Here is an 18,180-nt window from a genome sequence, read left to right as displayed (position 1 = left end):
CAGGATGGAGGGGGGAACCCAGAGCGGCGGCGGCGGCGGCGGCTCCAACAAACAGACTGACGACGCGAGGAAACCAACTTCCTTCATTTGCTCCTATGTCCATCCATCAGCGAACACCCGACACAAACGTAGTCCTCTTTCTCAGCCATCTCGGCCGTGACGCCAACGCAGACTTGGTGAAACCACTGATTGCAGCTGCCGTCACACTGGACCCAGTCCACCTGCAGGCAAGCGGACAGAGAGTGTTGTTCCATTTTAGCATTCAGTCGCTAAAAACATGGTTGCCTCTGTGAAAGCATTCTGTTAAGCAGCATTTATATGGACATCTGTGCTGTCTTCCTGCGAAATGTCCATTTGGAAATGTGGTCCTCTCAGAAGCGATCATTAATTTAACAAACAAAACTTCTGGCTCCCATGCAGATAAAATATTATTTCTCATATGTTCCAAGTTGTGCACAACAAGGTTGACATAGCAAAGGCAAGTGTTGTGTCAGTGTGATGTCAAAATTACAGAATTTTGACATCACAGATTTTGGTAAAAATTTGACATAAGGATTTGATATTGTAAGACTGTGCTGTGAATATATACGACATTCTGCAAGGATGGCCTTATTGCACTTAAATGCTTTATGGGTGAATTTGATCATATTCACATCTAAACACGACCAGTCAAAAGTTTGGGCACACCCTATGAATTTAATGTCCCTTCTTTCATTCTCCTGACTGTTGACACTGCAGTTTCTCACTGAAGGCATCAAAACTATGTATGGGCACACATGGAATTATGTAGGAAACATTGGAAGCGTAAAATAACTCAAACACATTTTATATTTAAATTCTTCAAAATAGCCACCTTTCATAAAAAGCATATTTAGAGGTATTTAACGTGTTTTTCTTTGCTGCATAATTACATATATTTTGCTGATATGTTTGATGTCTTCAGTATCTATCTGCAGTGTAGAAAGTTGTAAAGATAAAAAAAATTGAGAAGGTGCGTCCAAACGTCTGACTGGGAGTGTAGATATTAGCAAAGAGGAACGCATACAAACAAGATTTGCCTCGACTTTTAGACTGCGGGTGTGGTAAACCAATCCAATGCAAGGAGTTTTGTTTTTTTCTCTCACCTCATCTCCCTCTGGAAGCTGACACCTCTCGGCCGGACAGGCTGCCATTTCTTCATCGGAGTCATCGGACTGAGAGAAATCAGAGCGAGGAGAGGACGAGGTGGACGCTGCCCTGTACTGCAGCTTCTTTTTATTCATCTTCTGTCTTTTGTGCGAGTGCTTTTTGCCCAAACCTTCCCTCTCCAGGTGCCTCTTCGCTGTCTTCTCTGAGCCGACCACAGTTTCACTGATGTCATCCTAAAAACAAAAGTAAAAAAAAGAGCATATTACAAACAAACAAACAAAAAAAAACAACAATTGTGTGTGTTTGCTATTGTTGACCTCAGCTTGAGTTATTTGAGTTTGCACCTGGTTCGGATTGTTTCCCTGAGAGTTGTACTGCACGTCGCAGTCGGAATCCACCTCCTGAGGCGGCGACACACATCCGTCCGTGTGCTGCTCGGCGCTGGCTCTGCACAGCAAAACCTGGTGGAGGCGCTGCACCTCCGGCAGAGACACCTGCAGCAGGAGGCCCTCCACCATCAGCTCTTCCAGGTCCTGGTTCAAACCTGCCCAGGAGAAAAACGAGGATCGCGTGAAAATGCCGTCGCTTAAACGCAACAGCGGGCAACACAGGCAGGCCGAGCGACACTGACCCTGCAGTGGGATGCACCGCTGCTCGGTGTAGAAGACAGTCTGACCGTGGCTCGTCCTGTTCCACTCGGGCGTCAAGCATGGGGCCTGCACGTGCAACATCAAAAACAAATATGTATTTGTACAACTGCACACATTGGCGACGCTCACATTGCGATCTGTTCCCAGTTCTCCTAGGAGGAGGGAGGTACAAACCAGTTTGCAATAAGTTTGCATTTCCATGTTGTTGAATGGTATGTTTCTCTTTGATTACTTGTAAATAATATTCTGTCTCCTCCATTCAAACAAAACGCGCCATTTCCCTCGGGATAAATAAATAAATTATTTCTGATTTCTGACTTTCACTTGAAGTGAACTGGTCACGTGACCATGCGAAAAAGTGTTTCCATGACACTTTTGCGATATACCTCTATATCAATATGTCTGAAAAACCACCTCATGAGAGCGTCAAAACCTTTTAGCCATATTTGAGAGGTTATTCGAGGTTTAGGTGTTTCCATTACCAGTTTTCTTATTGTGAAATTCAGGTTTTGCACAGCTAAACTCAACTACCGACCTGAGTGTTGTTGTTGTTGTGGGTGACGTGGCCTCCGGCGGCCCAGCGTGTCAGGGTGGGCGGAGTCCCCGGCCGCTCCTCCAACTCCGACGGGCTGCATGTCTGCAGGATCTCCCGAGCCCGCTGCTGCCAGTCGTCTGTCCTGTCCGCCAGGTAGCGGAGGGCGTCCCCCTCGGGCAGGCGCACACCATAGCGCCGCAGGGACGACAGCAGCGCCAGCGCCGTGTCCAGCGGGGGGTTGGCCGAGCGCCGGCACTGCGGACAGAGCCACGGTGCCGCCCCGCAAGAGTCCGAGGGGCTTCGCACGCACGCGCCGTGGAAGGCGTCCCGGCAGAGTTCGCACTGGAGCATGGCACCCATGGGCGCCTCCTGGCAGACGCACACCTTCAGGTCCATGCAGTCGGCCGTGGGGAGGAGCTTCGACTCGTTTGCTGCCCTGAGATGAGAGAACGCCTCCATCTCCCTCAGCCGCAGCTCCTCCAGAGTCGCCACCTGGTGGAGGAAAAAAGGCTTGAGTCACAGCGCCTCCCACCCCGGGAGCTCACGTTACCAAAAGTTTGGACACTGGTGGGAATTTGACACTCACTGTCGAGGTAGAATCCTTTGACTCCGATAGCGCCTTCTCCACATCGCTGAGAGTGTTGAGCCGAGGAGTTTTCTTCTTGTTGCCTTTCGACATTTCTTTCCCTTTCTTGGCCTTTCTCTTCGGACAAGACATGTTTCCGACTTCACATCGTGGACACAGGACCTGTGAGGGACAGCGTACTTAATTAGACACACATGGGTAAATGGGTAAAGTTGTGTTTACAGTGTATTTTTTTTCTGCTGCAGTTATGAACACGTTGTCAAGAAATGAGCTTATACATTTTGAAAGAAATGTTTGCTTTTATTGGCAAAATCGGGTTCTGTAATATGCCGTCAAATTCTTTCACACAAATGAGCAAAACTGCAGCTTAATCGGCTACAAAAAAAACTGATAGTGGCAGCTGTACAGGAGCTGCTCAGCAGAACAGAGACTTCTGGTTATTTATGTGTCTTCTTAAAGCCAACCAGAAGATGCAACAATTTACCTCTAGTAAAGTGAAGGTAGAGTCTTTCTGGAGAAACTCTGCCGCTGCAGATTCTTTCCATTCTTGCACCTCGACAATTAAAGACTCCAGCCTATCCAGCGGCTCCAGGTGAACTTGGATGGCCTGTCCTCGCAGCACCATGTCGGAGAGGCTGCCCATCATCAGCTCACCCCCGCCACCCTAAAATATAACGGGGGACAGAATTGTTTTTATTTTTTTCTTCAAAAAAAACCTCAGACTTAAATTAACCAAAAAAAACAAGCAATTGATGGCGTTCTGACCTGAAGCTCCTCTGCTTCCTGAAGCCATTCGCTCGCTTTCCTGATGGTGTCTTTCAGAAGAAGACAGTTTGGGAGGTAAGCAGGGATGCCTGACGCCTTATCAGCAGCAGCACTGAGGGTCTCAATGGAGTGTGGGGGTCTGTGGGAACACACACGATGAACACGTGTCACCATTACAGCCACAAGCGCCACAGTTACCGGAAGCTGTGTGTATTTCATTCCCTCGATGCTTTTTGAGCATTAGACAACTTTTATAGTGCAATTAAAAGTCAACAGTTCCTTTTAGGGGCCATAAACATGGACAACAACTCTATAAAGTAACAATAGTTTTAGTACTTTGGAACCAGGAGTGGAGGAAAAACTAAGCATGGTGTAAAAACACACAAAAAAATATAAAAATAATAAATCAAATAAAACAATAATAATGATAACGGTACAGAAAGTCCAGAATTGATTTTGTCGTCTGGCATACAATGGAAGAGAATGCAAATTCCTAACAGCCATGCCATAAAAGCTTCTGAAAAGCACCTGTGACAGAGGATGTTGAGCAGCGATAATGGAAATGAGGGCAGAACTAAATATAATGCTCACTCTTTTGTTGATCTTGTTGAAAAGTCTCATCATTTGCTCTAGCTGGAATTAAAATGAAGCAAAAGCACTGATTTAATGGGACATGTTCCACTGACAGCCGGTGGAAATAGCTGGGCGGCGATAGGACGCACTCTCCTCAGGTGGTTTTGTCTTTGAATTCAGGCCGCTGGTTTGCACTTGTTAAACCTAGTTTATTGTGTGGCCGATGTTTTGACACTATGTGACTTTCGCGTTTTAAATTGCTTGGCGCTTGCCCTCACCTGGCTTTAAGGAGGCTGCTGGCTTTGTCCTCCCAGTGCTCGGACACTGTGAGCAGCTCCTGCAGGCGCGCCATGGCTTTCTCCACAGACGAATGAGGAGCCAGGCCCACTCCCTGGTCGATGAGCCGCCTCATGGTCTCTAGGGTCAGGGTGGCAGGCTGAGTGCTGGCCTGTTGCACTCCTTCCAGCCAGCGGGCCTGTTCCAGCCTCACACGCAGCCGGGGTAACTCGGGCAGCTCCACGTCGAAGTCAAAGCTGACGTCCAACAGACTCTGGATCTCCGCCATGCCAGGAACCTCGTCCACCAGCACCTTGTCACTGTGCTGCTGGAAGTCTTCAATGCGATTCAGGAGCTCCTAAACAAATAGTAATAATAATGAATATAAAAAAGCACAAGACCAATAGAAACAAGAAACAATACGCTGACATCTCTCCTGATTAGAGTGAGTGAGCATGTATATAAAAATTAAAATTAGATTTCAATTCCAAAGTCATATCTTTGATTTATTTGATGTCCCTTTAAGTGCTGCAAGAAAACCCAATTTAAATTACCGGAACATCAAGCTGACTATTCTGCATTAGCCATATTCTCTTTTAAATAACCTAAAAATTTCAGGTCAAAATTTTGAAAGCTTTGACTTATATTTTGGATGAAACAATGATCTGATCTGGTTTCACAGGTGTGATGTGGGTTTGACAGTTGCCAGAGAGAAAACGACGCAATTTCGATAAAATCCCAGCACGTACTTCCCTACCTTTAACATGGGTGCCTGAGGGAGACTGCAGGGGAGATTGTATAGCTGCCTCACAAATGAACTCAACTCCTCCACAGTCAGCTGGCTGCATGATTTCCCACTACCGAAGCGATACCTGCGAGAAAGAGTAGGTAGAGAAAGTTTCACAAGTGGATCGTATGAGGAAGTGACTTTTCGCTTTTGGAAGAAGGTTCACAGGAACCAAACCTAATGAGACCAAGTGCATCCGTCTCACCTCGTTTGCCTTTTGCCATTTAATAGCTGCTGCGCCACTGTGGAGCACTTCTCCGCATCCTGTGTGACCAGGCGGAGCCGGCGTAACAGGTCGTTGTCAGGAAACAACTTGGATTCAGACTCATTAAGGAGGGTGCGGAACACTGGCAGACCTGAAGAGGGAACATTTGGTCCATGAGTGTGACAATAAAAATGTCAGCAAATGCAATGACTTCTCACACGGTGTCAAAGTGTTTGAGCTGTTGAGGTGAGGATTTGTATGTAATGCAACCCTGAGTGTTCCTCTTTGGAACTCAAGCAAAAAATGTTTCAACATTGTGAAGAAGCTAAAATGCAAATCTAAGCCAGAGGATTCAGTGAAAAGCAGGGATGATGTAATTAAGGATATGTCAAAAGGAAACTATCCTGACCTTGCAATTTGTGCGCTACCAACCTCTTAATGTACATCCTTGCATTACAAATCACACAGAAACTAATTTTTCAAAGTTGCAATAGTTTGTTTGTTTGAGCTGGTTTCAGCCTTTTTCAGATGTAAGCGAATGAACAAAATGTTTTATGGAAAGAGGTTCACCAAATTAACTCAGCAAACATTCATTTCAGGTTGAGTATGCTGCTTGCACATTATTTCCTGAAACATTCTATTTATCTGCTGGCTTTGTTCGCCTGGTTTTCTCCTAGTACTCATGTTGTGCTGTCTTATAATGTAACCACGCTTAACATAGCCTCATCCATTCTCTTTGAATCACTCCATGAAAGTGCAGCTACTACTAACTTTTTAATTTTCTAAATTTCAAAGCATAGTTTCATCAGTTCACTCTTCATTTTACGGAACCACGCTACATGCAGACTCGTGTTCGCTCACGCTCCCCAAGGCCCTGTTTTCTTATGCGCTCTTGCTGTGTACCTTTCTTCTTTTCCAGTTTCGCCTCCAGAGTCTCTGTCACAGTGGAGGCCCATTTGTCATACAGCTCAGCTCGCGCTCTCACTGCGGTCATCATGGGGAACAGCTCATCCAGTGTGTATCTGTAGCTGTACGGAGCAAAGAGGAAGGACGCAGGTACTTATTTAGGGCGGCATGGTACATCAGTATCTGATGATTAGATTAGATTAGAGAGTTATTGCCATTTGGACAAGTTAAAAACAGGTTAAACCAGGTACATTGGGATTATTGTGCCTTTCCCTGAGTCAGTGTAAAGATACTGTTAGTCTGAAAAAACACAGAAAGTGCCTGTACGGAAAAGGTGCAGACGGTGCATAAGGTTTCACTCCTAAGTAGATTATGCTTATTTACATTTCATAAATTACAAAAATAACAGGGAAAAGGGCAAAAATAATATGAAAAAAGCAATTAATTAAGAGCTAGAAAATGGTTTGACTTGGTGTAGTTCCATAAATATTGCACATGAGGTAGTGATAAGTAGTGTAGAAGGGGAGAGGATTCTTCGATTGTTCCGGGTCTGTAATGTCCATCTTTAATGCCCTGAGCCACGAGAATCTCAATATTCACCGAAATGTCCGAGTGGAGACAAAATAATGCACTTCTGCCATGGATTGCGCTGCTGCTGCTGCTCTTGACCTCAAAGAGACTCACTTCAGTGTGTAGTTGGAGACGGGGCACGAGCAGAGGTCGCGGTTGTGATGGAGGCAGACTAGCGCTCCTGGGCTGCAGGGACAGGTGATGGCGGACAGGTAGCAGGTGGTTCTGCATTTTACACACTGCCGCTCGTCGTCCTGGAGATGATCATACTTGGCCTCCATGCAGTTGGAGACGCCCTGAAAATGAGGAGTGACAAAGGCAATGGGACATACGTTTAGGTCATGTCTTCTGTTGCTAACTAGCGATGTGCATATCGACATTTGTATCAATCGCTAATCAGGGTAAAATTTTGTATCAATAATTTTAGGGAAATATCGACACAAGTAGTTGTTTGGTCCTCTGGTGTTATTTAGGCAACAAGACAGTATTGCCCAGGAGTGACACCAGCAGCCTCTCAAAAAATGACCAACCAAAAGTGTATTGATATTGACATCACAATATCGACCCCAAAAATATTGATTATCGTATCGAATTTGAAAAATATGTTACTGCCCATCACTATTGGAAACATCGACGAGGAAAACAGCTGGAACACACAGAGAAACAAACGGCTGGCCTACCAGTTTCTTCACTGTTTCTCTCAGGTTCCCCTCGTCCCGGATCATGGCCACCATGTCCTTGTGGACGGCCGAAGCCAGGACGACGTCCAGGGTTTCCGCTTTCATTGCCATGTTGCAGACCATCTCGTCGTGGGAGAACACGTTGTACCGGTGCAGCATGCGATAGTGGTCGACACACTGCCTGCCCAGAGGCATCTGAGATCATGGGGGGAGGTGAGAGTTGTAGAAAAGAAAAAAAGATAGGGTTTCTCGTTAGATGATTTGAGGCCCACAAACACTTTTATACCAAAGCATGTAGCAAACAATACTATTGCTCGACCCTGTTTACATGTCTCAGGAGAAACAACACATACCCAGTCCACCGTGCAGAAGTTGACTGCCTCCGCAAAGTTAAAGCCCTGATTGAAGCCGCTGTGGTAGGCTCGAGGAAACGTGACCACAAACTCTCCGGCACACTGGTTTGTTCGGTAAATCTAAATAACGACAAAGAGTCAATACTTAAGAGAGAGAGAGCACGGGATTGGTCAGATTAACGTCAGCCACAGACTGGACAGGTGGCGGGTGTACATGTGGGTACGCACTGGGACTCCGTGGGCCATCAGGGTGTTGGGGTTCATGATGGTGACCAGCTGGTGCAGCAGGTCAGGCTGGGACTCAAACAGCTCAGGCGCCAGTTTCCTCATCACCGCTTCCAGCTGCTCTGCAGCAAAACCTGGAGCTCCATACCAGGTTTTGGGTTCCCCCCTGAAACGAACAGGACACACACCGACGAAAGTAAAGCACCAAACCACGTCAAGCAAGCATGAACATCATGGGAAGCTCTTCAGGTTCGATCCAGTACCAGTGCAGGTAGTTGATGGAGTAGCTCCAGTGATCCTCAATGTGCCAGCAGAAGGACGAGAAGCACATGCCGACATAAAGCCACGGCAGCGTCATCCCGCAAATGTCGGCCGTCACGTGGGTCAGCACGGAGGGATTCATCATGGCCAGATTGTTCAGGTTCCAGCCACACTTGAGGTATTTCTGCAAGGCAGGTATCACAGGGCTCAATAACAGGGGGGCTACGGCTCAGTGTAATTTTAATGCAGTTATATATGGCTGGTGTTATTTGATAAGAGTCACAAATGGCAAGAATATTGTACTCTGTCAAGATAAATGGCTCCGCTTGCTTTGAAGCAAGCAAGTAAACTTTATTTACAGATTCATAAAAAAAAAAGGACAGATGCAGCCAATGTAGGCATGAGTAAAGACTAAAAACCCATATATTCAAAACTCTGGGCAGAGGAAATTTTTAAAGTGTTAATATAAGTCACTTAGTATTTTGTATAAAAACGGGCAAATCGAGCAAGAATTGTGCAAATATAAAAGGAAATAAGGAAAACAGCCAGGAAAAAAATAAAAAACAATCATTAAAAGAAACTAACTCCCAGATCCAGTGAACTTAAATACTAAAGTGAAAAATCAGCTTTTATCAAGGATTTACAGACTAGAGATTTGACTTTGGATCTTAATAGGTGAAGAAGGAGAATTTTCTTGTTAGTCCAGAATGAGAGCATCATCTGGAGTCATTCTAAAGCTCTTAACGCGGGGGTTTACAGAAGTGTGCCAGAAACTCACAGGGAGGATTAAAAACGCTGAAGGTTTTCTTGTCAGCCGAACATCAAATAGCAATTCTTCAGTCACATTCTAATCCTCCAGCTTAATCTAAACATTTCGGCTTCGGTCGATTCCACGTCCTACCTCATCAGCAGGGGAAACCTTGAATCTTCCGTTGGGGATGGGGAATCCACTTCCAAACTCCTTTGAGGCGATATCCGCTCCGTACTCCACAGTCACGTCCTCGTCGATGGCGCCGACCAAACGCCAGAACTCCTTCTCCACCAGCTCGGTGGGCACCATCTTTGACGAGCACATAAATGCTTAAATGAGGAGAACATTGACGGGGAGAGAAAGCAGTCCCCCCCATTTCCTAAACTCCCTTTCACTTACATGAACCGGCATGTTGAAGTAATCAGATTTGAACGCATCAGCCATTTGCCCGAAAGCACGCAGGGAATAATCTCTGTACGCTTGTTCAAAGCCGAACGCCTCGTGAGGTTTGCTGCATTCCTGAGGGAGAAAATGAAGAGGAACCGTGTGGGAGACGGACCCTACACAAGCCATTTCATACCTCACTCCCCACACGACACATTGCAATATGGTGATGAGACTTTTTCTTTTCTGTTTTTTTTTTTTAAATATTAGTGTACCTGTGTGAGACACTTGGGGCACCTCCAGTCTCCTTTGGGGACGTCGTGCAGAGGAGGGATGAGGCAGAAGGTGTGGTAGCTGTCGTCACAGCCGTCACATAGCAACAGACGGTCCTCCTCTCCCCCGCTGCCACACATCAGACACACAACGAGATCCACCTGCAAAACCAAGACAGCCATGACTACTGGGAAAGGATGTGTCAACAATGTTGCTTTAAAGCGAACTGAAAAATAATGTGTCACACAAAAGAAGTTTGGTGCAGATTCCGTTTTTGTTTTTTCTTGCCAGTGTATTAAATAGGGATGAGAATAAAGACACTTAATTAGTCACAAGCTGAGTTTCCATTACCCCTAGAATTGCGCAATACCTAAGTATCGCAACAAAAGAAAACTGGTAATGGAAACAGCTAATCTTCAAAAAACCTCTCAATAATGGCTAAAAGGTTTTGATGCTTTCATGAGGTGGTTTCTCAGACGTATCCATATAGAGGTGTATCGCAAAAGTGTCATGGAAACACCAGACGTCTGACATACGGGATCACGTGACCAGTTGACTTCAAGTAAAAACGGAGGAGGACGGAGGAGGAGACGGAATATTATTTATATAATATAGGATATTTTTCCAAGTAATTAAAAAGAGAAAAATATTACAACCATTCTTGACAGCAAACAACATGAAAATGCTGTTGATTTATACACAAGATTTTGTACCTCCATCCTCCTCAAAGTGGGGTCTAGCGGGATGAGATTTTATGAGAATTACGGATTATGCGCTTAACACCATTCAGTGGTGTAGATCACAATTGTACTCTGTGGAAATTTTAAAATATAACTTTTATTTTGCAAAAAGCGGTAATGGAAACGCAGCTGCTGATGCTTGTCGATAGGGCTGGTCAGTCTGGATTTGGACATAGAACCACCAGCTTTTATCAGAGTCATTTGTGTGTGAAGCTTCACCTCAATGATCACAAAGTCTGCAACTGTGTTTTCACTTACTGGACTCGGAGGAACTGGAGGGATGAATTTCTTGTACCGGGATTTAAACTTGTCAACTTCAACAACTGGTTCCTTGATTTCAACTGGTTCCTGTTTTACTGGAATGGGGATTTCTTTCTCTGAAAAAGCAATGAGACAGACACCATAAAAAAAAAAAAAAAATGAAAGTGATTCCCAGGAAACGGAAAATTCTTCCGCTATTCTCGTGCAACGTGAATGCTGCGAAGTCTGGTCCTGACCTGGTTCTTGCTTGGCGACAAGCGATCCCATCCTCCGCCTCAGGTTTGGCTTGTTCTCGCCTGGCTCACCCGGCTCTGTCTTCACACAGTGGGCCTGCAAACAAACACCAGCAGCAAAACTGTCGGCATAGCTTGAAACTGCGGGAAGATCGCATCAACAACAGATGTGAGCACAGCGACAGATTTTGCACTAGTAGCCAAAATGCCAGATCAACATGGTCCAATCGTGCATTCAGTTCAAAGAACTTTAATTTTTTTGGATTATGACTTTATATGCCACCAAAATTGACCACTAAAAATCTAAATTTCAGGTTTGACAGCAGGACAAACCAGGACAATCCCAAATTCCTGATCCATTATAGCCCTCTTTCTAGACACAAATGAAAGCTGTACACGTCAGTAGTCTGTTGCACGCTGAGAGGTATGGCTTCCCTGCCTGACAAAAATACCTCCAATGCAGACACAGAGTCAAGAGTGTGGAAGAGGCACAAGGAGACAGGCTAGTTCACTAGGCCAAGTGGAGGGGGTCGTAGAAGGGCAACAACCCAGAAGCAGGAACTCTATCTGCTTCTTTGAGGAGGAAGAGCAGGAGGAGCACAGAGCTACAAAAAGCCCTACAAAATGACCTCCAACAGGCCACACATGTTTCTGCAGACACTGCCGAAAACAGCAGTGACACGTCGGCACGACGTCCACAAGTGGGGCCTCTGCTCACGGCAGAGCACCGTGCAGACCGACTGGTACTTGTCAGTCTGGAAACGCTACAGAGAACATTCTGCTGTCTCCTCCAGCACGACCAGTTTTCTGTAGACGCCTGCACAAACCTCCGATCCACATGATGAGTTGTGTAGAGGAAATTCACAGATGTTGGAACATCGTGTGGTCTCACTTTTCCCACTTTCATTTTGAGTATAATTCTGAATCCAGTCCATAATGGGTTAATGCACCAAGTGATGAATCAGGAATGTCTCATTCATCAAGATCTGGGATGTGTGACTGAAGTGTTTTCTATTATTTTCTTTGTGCAGTGTATTTTGTACAAATCAATTCCATTTATTGGTTAGACTTACGGAAATGTAAAGTCTTGCAGTGTGTAGGATAAATAGATGTGTGCTATTTGGAAGGAAAGTGCGCATCAATATGCTTTGAGAGACAGACATTTGACGAGAATGATTTTATATCAGTCGCTGCCACAGGAGTGAGCCTGGCCTTGGCTCTGTGCACTTTGGAGTTGTTGTAAAACGCTGCTGCAGTGCAACTTGTTTAGCCAGTTTGGTTGTGACATTTACCAAACACCTCTACTGTAAGAACATAACTGTAGCTCATTTGTTTGCGTGTAATGTGCTTGTGCCCAACTCCAGACTACCACCAACGTGTTTGTTGTGACTAGTCTAGCCAATAACTGGAATTACTTAGTCTAAACAGACATGGAAACAGAAGTCCGTCTCAGCAAAACTTGAGAATCAGTCTTGAGAACGACAAATCTGCGAGTGCACAATTTCAAAACCAGACAAAAACATTTTTATACCAGCAGAATCTCTTTCCCTGGTTCAAATTGACCTATTCAAGTCAATTTTTGATGTATTTGTTCAAGCTGTCACTTTAAAATTCAAATGTGAATAATTCAAATTCAGCTTCTAGTGGCGGCCTTAATTTAAATCGCTTTCTATTGATAAGAAGGAACAAATAAAATATAAAATAAATCTATTATTCTCAACATATTTATGCATGTTATGCATGTTATGTAAGAGCATGTCTGATGTGTGGAACTGCATGAGGAAGAACCATATTGAGGTATTAGAAGCAGGGAGATTTTCTGCCATGTTGTGCCTCATTGTGTCACAGCAAATTCTAGCAATATCGACACTGAAGGAAGCATGCACTTGAGACGTCTCGATCCCACCTCTCCTGTACTGTGCCGTGTACCTCAACATAATAACAAGGGGGAGCGGGCATCCTCTATCTCGGGCCTCAAGTTTAATATTACACAATGAAAACATTCACATGGGCCAATATGCGGAACATGCATCAGTCCTCTTGTACGACACCAACCTCATACTTCATGCGCTTGGCTCTGCGGGCGCTGGGGCAGGAGTCTGGGGTCTGCACAGGCTGCTTCTGATCCTGCTCCTGCAGTTTGGCGTCCTTGGCGTCCACACTCTCCACACTTGCTGGAGGAAGCAGCAGCTGGTTTGGCTTCTGGACACACTGAAAGAGAAACAGTGAGATAGACACAGTTACAATAAACCTTGTTAAGTATTTAATCTACAAATTCTAGATGAAATAGTATTTACTAGATACTAGATACTTTGAAGATGAGATACAAAGTATTTCATCTACAAAGTATCTAAATTCCTGAAAGGTGTCTGAGGCACAACTGGCTGAAATTGTAATGTGTCATAACACGTAAGAAGAATACTGTTTAAGTCATGTTCCTAAGGTGATGATAACACTGTTTTGGATATTGCATGTCTGCTACCAATGCAAAATATAATATTATGGCATAAAAAAATATTGATCTAAACTATAACAGCTCTTATGGTGAATCCAGCTCACTGTACCCTAACAAATAATTATTTCAACCATTTACAAAAACAACTTTTCTAGACACAGAAGGATAGAAGGAAAACCTTGTTAGTTAAAGTTTGTTGTTGCAAACGGAAAAGAGAGAAACTTAGGAGCAACATGCTGTTTCAGAAGATAATAAAGTCAGTTTGGGTGGGGCTGTCAGATTTTTTGATTTTGCCTATGAGTTTTTTTTTCCCATGTGTCTTTTTCCAGGAAGACACATGGTGTGTCAAGTTTAAAAAGACAGATACTTGATTTAAGGGGTTCCTTTTGCAAGTAAACCAACATAGATCTCCCCAGAAGATGAGTTAGATTTAAAACACAGTCTGCAGATAATAGCAATAGGCTGGAAAGACAATAAACCTTCCAGCAGTGGATGCACATGCACTGTGTTAATTGGAACGTTGAGCAGCTCATCAGCCATGAAACAAACATACCTTTTCGAGTTCAGGATCAGCCTCCAAACCCATCAGTTTGGAAGCTGCCTCTGGTGCCTGAGGCAAGAGAGAGCTTTGGTAATTAAACTACTTATGGTGACCTGTCCACAAGGTCACACTGCACCAGTCCAATGTCTCTGGATAAGCTCCTCTGCCACATGTTATTATATATGCATGAAACGCAATACAAACAAACCACACAGTAAGTCACTGCAAGATGAAGTCACACTCCAGTATAGAGTACGCTAGAAGTGGTAACTCTCGGGCTAGATCTTTTGTGCATTCATGATATTTCACTCTGACAAAATTGACGGTGAGCTTCTCATATTAGTGCAGATGACCCACAGTCTTTTTCAGTGTGCAGAAATAGATTCAGTCTTATAGCACAGGGCTACACTCACCAGCAGGTTTGCTCCACTCTGAAACAGATTGTAGGGGTAGAGGATTTTCTCATAATGACCTCGCAGGTGTGAGCCGACAGCTTTGCCAGGGCTAAAGCCCATCTGTACGGCAATCTTGGTCCAGTGCCTGTCCTGGCAGACAATATCGAATCCACCCTCATCAGCGACCAGCTGAAACAACAGAGAAAAAATACATCAATCATGATTTTCTTAAGATGTTACAAACGAGGAGCAGTGATGTTAACTATTTACCTTATTTAACTTGTACAAGTCCAAAATCTTCCGCTCAACTTGTGGAATTTTCAGGGCACATCCCTGCAAATCCCAAAATTTTGCAATCTGGTCCAAGAAGTTGAGCTTGACTCTAGTCTGTGCCTGAAAATAATTATAATGTTACAAATTAAAAATGTCAATTTGATAGAGTTGCAGAGTGGAAATTAAAATAAATAAATAAATAACAAATTCTATAATGTTTATACACACACACACACACACACACACACACACACACACACACACACACACACACACACACACACACACACACACATTCTTTTTTTTTTAAATTATAGACAATTTATATTCCAAGTTTACTAAATTAACTGTGCAGAGGATGTTACAGTCTCAATTTTCAATTGTTACATAACTAGAGTAATAGGAGCTGACTGCCTGTTGCAATTGAAGTCCTAAATGGTAAAATATAGAAATTCATTTGAGAAAGAAAGAATAAATGCACATGTTGACATAGTCATCGATTTAATTGGAATGAGAAAACCCACCTCCAGCTCATTGAGCCTCTGGATCCGAGGAACAAAGTGAAGTTTGTCAACATCACAAGCAAACGGGGGCTGCCAACCCTAAAAATTGACACACACAAAAAAAGGAAGAAAAACGCCATGAGGAGATTCCAATCTACCAAACATTTGCAGATAGTTTGCAATATGGATGAGTATTTTTTCCTTTAATGGATCTATCGAGTTTCTCTTGATATAACCTGCTTACTGTAATCAAGTTCATGTTTAGGGAACACAACTTCTTTTTTTTGAAAAATGAACATTATAGTTTGGTGGGTTGGGATATTTTTTATGTTATTCTTGTGAAATAATGAGGATTGAAGAGTTTGCACTAAACAGTTCCAGAGAGGCTAAAAACAAGGCCTACTGATACTGAGAGAACACAGAGCTCCTTCACAACCTACAACACAGACTCAAATTCATATTTTTGTCATGGCTGTACACAATCTCACCAGATGTATTATACAGAATGATAATATCCTATCTTAAAGGAAGAGAAGAGAGTTTTTGGTCTTATTCAGTAGCCAACATCCTTCACTGGCACACAAAATGGCCAGATGGAAGACTCACTTACTAGCCCAGCTTACCACAAAGCCAACATGGAGGACAACACCCTACTACACAGGCTAACGCAGGAACACAGGGTCATCATCCACCAAAGTTTAATCATGAGCTATTGCACAACACGACTCAACTCCTGTGTTATATGACGAGTTAGACCAAAAGCTCAGGGGGCCACAACTTGTTATTTAACAATGTGAAGGTGGCCTTTGTGTCAAGCATCCAACTGTGCTTCTTGGACAATTTGTGGGTTAACATCTCCCCCTCCAACATAAAGGGAATATTATTTCATCCAAATCCATGAAACGATTCCAAACTCCACCGAGTGAGTCTTTACAAGCTGCCAGTTGACCGTGAACTGATGGATCACAGACACAAACACTCTTTGTGACCCAACTGCATCATGATGCTCTTCAACACACATACAAAAAAAATTACATAATTCGATTCAAGCGCGACCGTTTACGACCATCTAATGAAAACAAAGAGGGTTAAATGTTGTCAAACATGCCCATCTTGTGATCATATAATCTTTTCCGCCATCGATTGGCTTCCGCATAGCCACCTTATGTCAAAGCCTTGTGCTAAATGATGACAGGTTGCTTTGGGGGAGCTACTAGCCTAGCCTTAGCCTGTTAGCTGTGGCTCAATGACCGAAGCAGCGACGGTTTGTTGATACGCGATGGGACGCAAATAATTCCACTTCTTGTGCTTTGACACATCGTAACCGTTGTTAACAAGCGCACGGCGGACCAAAAACACAGGGAAGCGGCGGAAACGTCAAGAAATAAGACGTGGTTGGCCGTGGCAGTACAAAGAATGAACCTGGCCGTGTATCCGCCATGTTGAACAGTCCCTTTAAATCCCAGGCGCTCGGTCCATCCGAACCGTCTTCACGGTGGACGAACTCAGCATCCGAGTCGGTGCAGCGTCCAAACATCACACTCACCGGGGGCGGCCGGACTTTGCAAATGCCAGTTTTCTCGGCGATGGGACGGATCTTATTGATGAAAGCATAAGGATCTTTGAATTCTTCCCAGCTGGGCTCGAAGACCGGGCACTCCGGAGGAGGCTTGAACTCGTCCGGCCGTGGCTGGCTCATCGTTTCGGGACGACCCGCTGCTAAGTTGGACGGGGGCTGGTAACCGCTTGGTAAACAGGCAGCGCTGATGCTGTGCCGTTTGGTGGTTTTTCTTTTCTTTTTTTTCTTTTATAAGAAATCCCGTTTGTTTCGCCGAAGGACTCGGTGGCAGTCAGTCGTCATCGACACGAGAGGAGGCAGCTTACACACATCGAGCCTGCACGTAGACACACACAAACATGCAGTAGCTCTCTCGCTCTCTCACACACGCACACACACATCCATGCACAGAGAGGAGAATGTTCCAAGGCAGTGAGCACGTCCGCTCAAAAAACTAGACACCGCTCGGCTCCCGATAAAACCCGTGATTTTGCGCGATGCTTGCGTTTACATTGGCTTTTGAAGGAATAAACAGCGCTCGCGTCCTGACTACTGTGTACTGTGTGATGGTCTGATGCAATAATTGAAAGATCGTTAGTTATTTAACGTTTACGACCCCCATCTTGTACGAGGGCATCACTCAGGCGCACTTTAAAGATAAAAGTTAAGTGACGTGTAGATAGGTTGATTCGATTAACGTGGGCAATGAAAGGAGGTGATGATCCCTTCAAGATGCATCATCAATGGGGCAGAAACCACAATTACCACAATCACAATTACCCTACAAGTTTTATCCAAAGTTATAGAGGGGAAACATCCGGGGGGAAAAATCGAAATAAGAGTTGTATCCTATGATTGAAATGAATATATTGTATTTATGGATGTTTTATGTTTACGCTTGAGCGGATGAATCTACTTTCAGGTGACTCCTTGGCGATCACCGGAACTCCTTGTTTAAATAGCCGGTTGGTGCAGTTTGGATGATTGGATGTCTATTATGACCGTTTTATTACATCTGCCGTCAAACAACCTCAGGATCTCTGAGCTGCGTTATCAGAGGTAACTTGGAAATAATCTGTTTATCCAATCTGTTTCCTAGTAATAAGAACACGTCACCATCACAAGTTTACAAATCTAATTTATTCTGATTTGAGTTGACATTGGTATTTACGATTTTGATGGTAAGTAATAGAGAAAGCTATTAAGAGGAATGAAAAAAAAAGCATGCGCGCGCGCGCGCACACACACACACACACACACACACACACACACACACACACACACACACACACACACACACAGAGTCTTGGACA

General features: G+C 44.2%; 1 protein-coding gene across 2 annotated transcripts in view; it reads right to left on the bottom strand.

Moving 5' to 3' along the window:
• kdm5bb (lysine demethylase 5Bb) overlaps window positions 1–17,241 on the bottom strand; it is a 17,898-nt gene extending 657 nt beyond the window's left edge. Inside the window, exons 1-28 of one of the 2 annotated variants that reach the window (XM_076042520.1) lie at window positions 16,856–17,241; window positions 15,331–15,408; window positions 14,804–14,926; window positions 14,552–14,722; window positions 14,151–14,207; window positions 13,198–13,353; window positions 11,146–11,239; window positions 10,907–11,025; window positions 9,911–10,069; window positions 9,651–9,770; window positions 9,402–9,560; window positions 8,503–8,684; window positions 8,243–8,405; window positions 8,015–8,134; window positions 7,662–7,856; window positions 7,096–7,277; window positions 6,409–6,533; window positions 5,506–5,656; window positions 5,271–5,385; window positions 4,516–4,871; window positions 3,665–3,803; window positions 3,384–3,563; window positions 2,900–3,061; window positions 2,314–2,805; window positions 1,760–1,844; window positions 1,473–1,672; window positions 1,125–1,361; window positions 1–221 (exon numbers count right to left, since the gene is read on the bottom strand). The exon at window positions 1–221 is cut by the window's left edge and continues 657 nt beyond it. In XM_076042520.1, the coding sequence (XP_075898635.1) occupies window positions 84–221; window positions 1,125–1,361; window positions 1,473–1,672; window positions 1,760–1,844; window positions 2,314–2,805; window positions 2,900–3,061; window positions 3,384–3,563; window positions 3,665–3,803; window positions 4,516–4,871; window positions 5,271–5,385; window positions 5,506–5,656; window positions 6,409–6,533; window positions 7,096–7,277; window positions 7,662–7,856; window positions 8,015–8,134; window positions 8,243–8,405; window positions 8,503–8,684; window positions 9,402–9,560; window positions 9,651–9,770; window positions 9,911–10,069; window positions 10,907–11,025; window positions 11,146–11,239; window positions 13,198–13,353; window positions 14,151–14,207; window positions 14,552–14,722; window positions 14,804–14,926; window positions 15,331–15,408; window positions 16,856–17,008 (4,611 nt within the window). In that variant the 5' untranslated portion in view covers window positions 17,009–17,241 and the 3' untranslated portion in view covers window positions 1–83. The remainder of the gene's footprint in view (window positions 222–1,124; window positions 1,362–1,472; window positions 1,673–1,759; window positions 1,845–2,313; window positions 2,806–2,899; window positions 3,062–3,383; window positions 3,564–3,664; window positions 3,804–4,515; window positions 4,872–5,270; window positions 5,386–5,505; window positions 5,657–6,408; window positions 6,534–7,095; window positions 7,278–7,661; window positions 7,857–8,014; window positions 8,135–8,242; window positions 8,406–8,502; window positions 8,685–9,401; window positions 9,561–9,650; window positions 9,771–9,910; window positions 10,070–10,906; window positions 11,026–11,145; window positions 11,240–13,197; window positions 13,354–14,150; window positions 14,208–14,551; window positions 14,723–14,803; window positions 14,927–15,330; window positions 15,409–16,855) is intronic. The other variant, XM_076042521.1, reaches the window with a different exon arrangement.
• Window positions 17,242–18,180: the final 939 nt, after the last annotated feature.

The sequence above is a fragment of the Nelusetta ayraudi genome, unplaced genomic scaffold, assembly GCF_046127955.1.
Source record: "Nelusetta ayraudi isolate G7.1 ecotype Tasmania unplaced genomic scaffold, CSIRO-AGI_Nayr_v1 ptg000070l, whole genome shotgun sequence".
Classification (NCBI taxonomy): Eukaryota; Metazoa; Chordata; class Actinopteri; order Tetraodontiformes; family Monacanthidae; genus Nelusetta; species Nelusetta ayraudi.
This window is presented reverse-complemented; position numbering and strand designations above follow the sequence as displayed.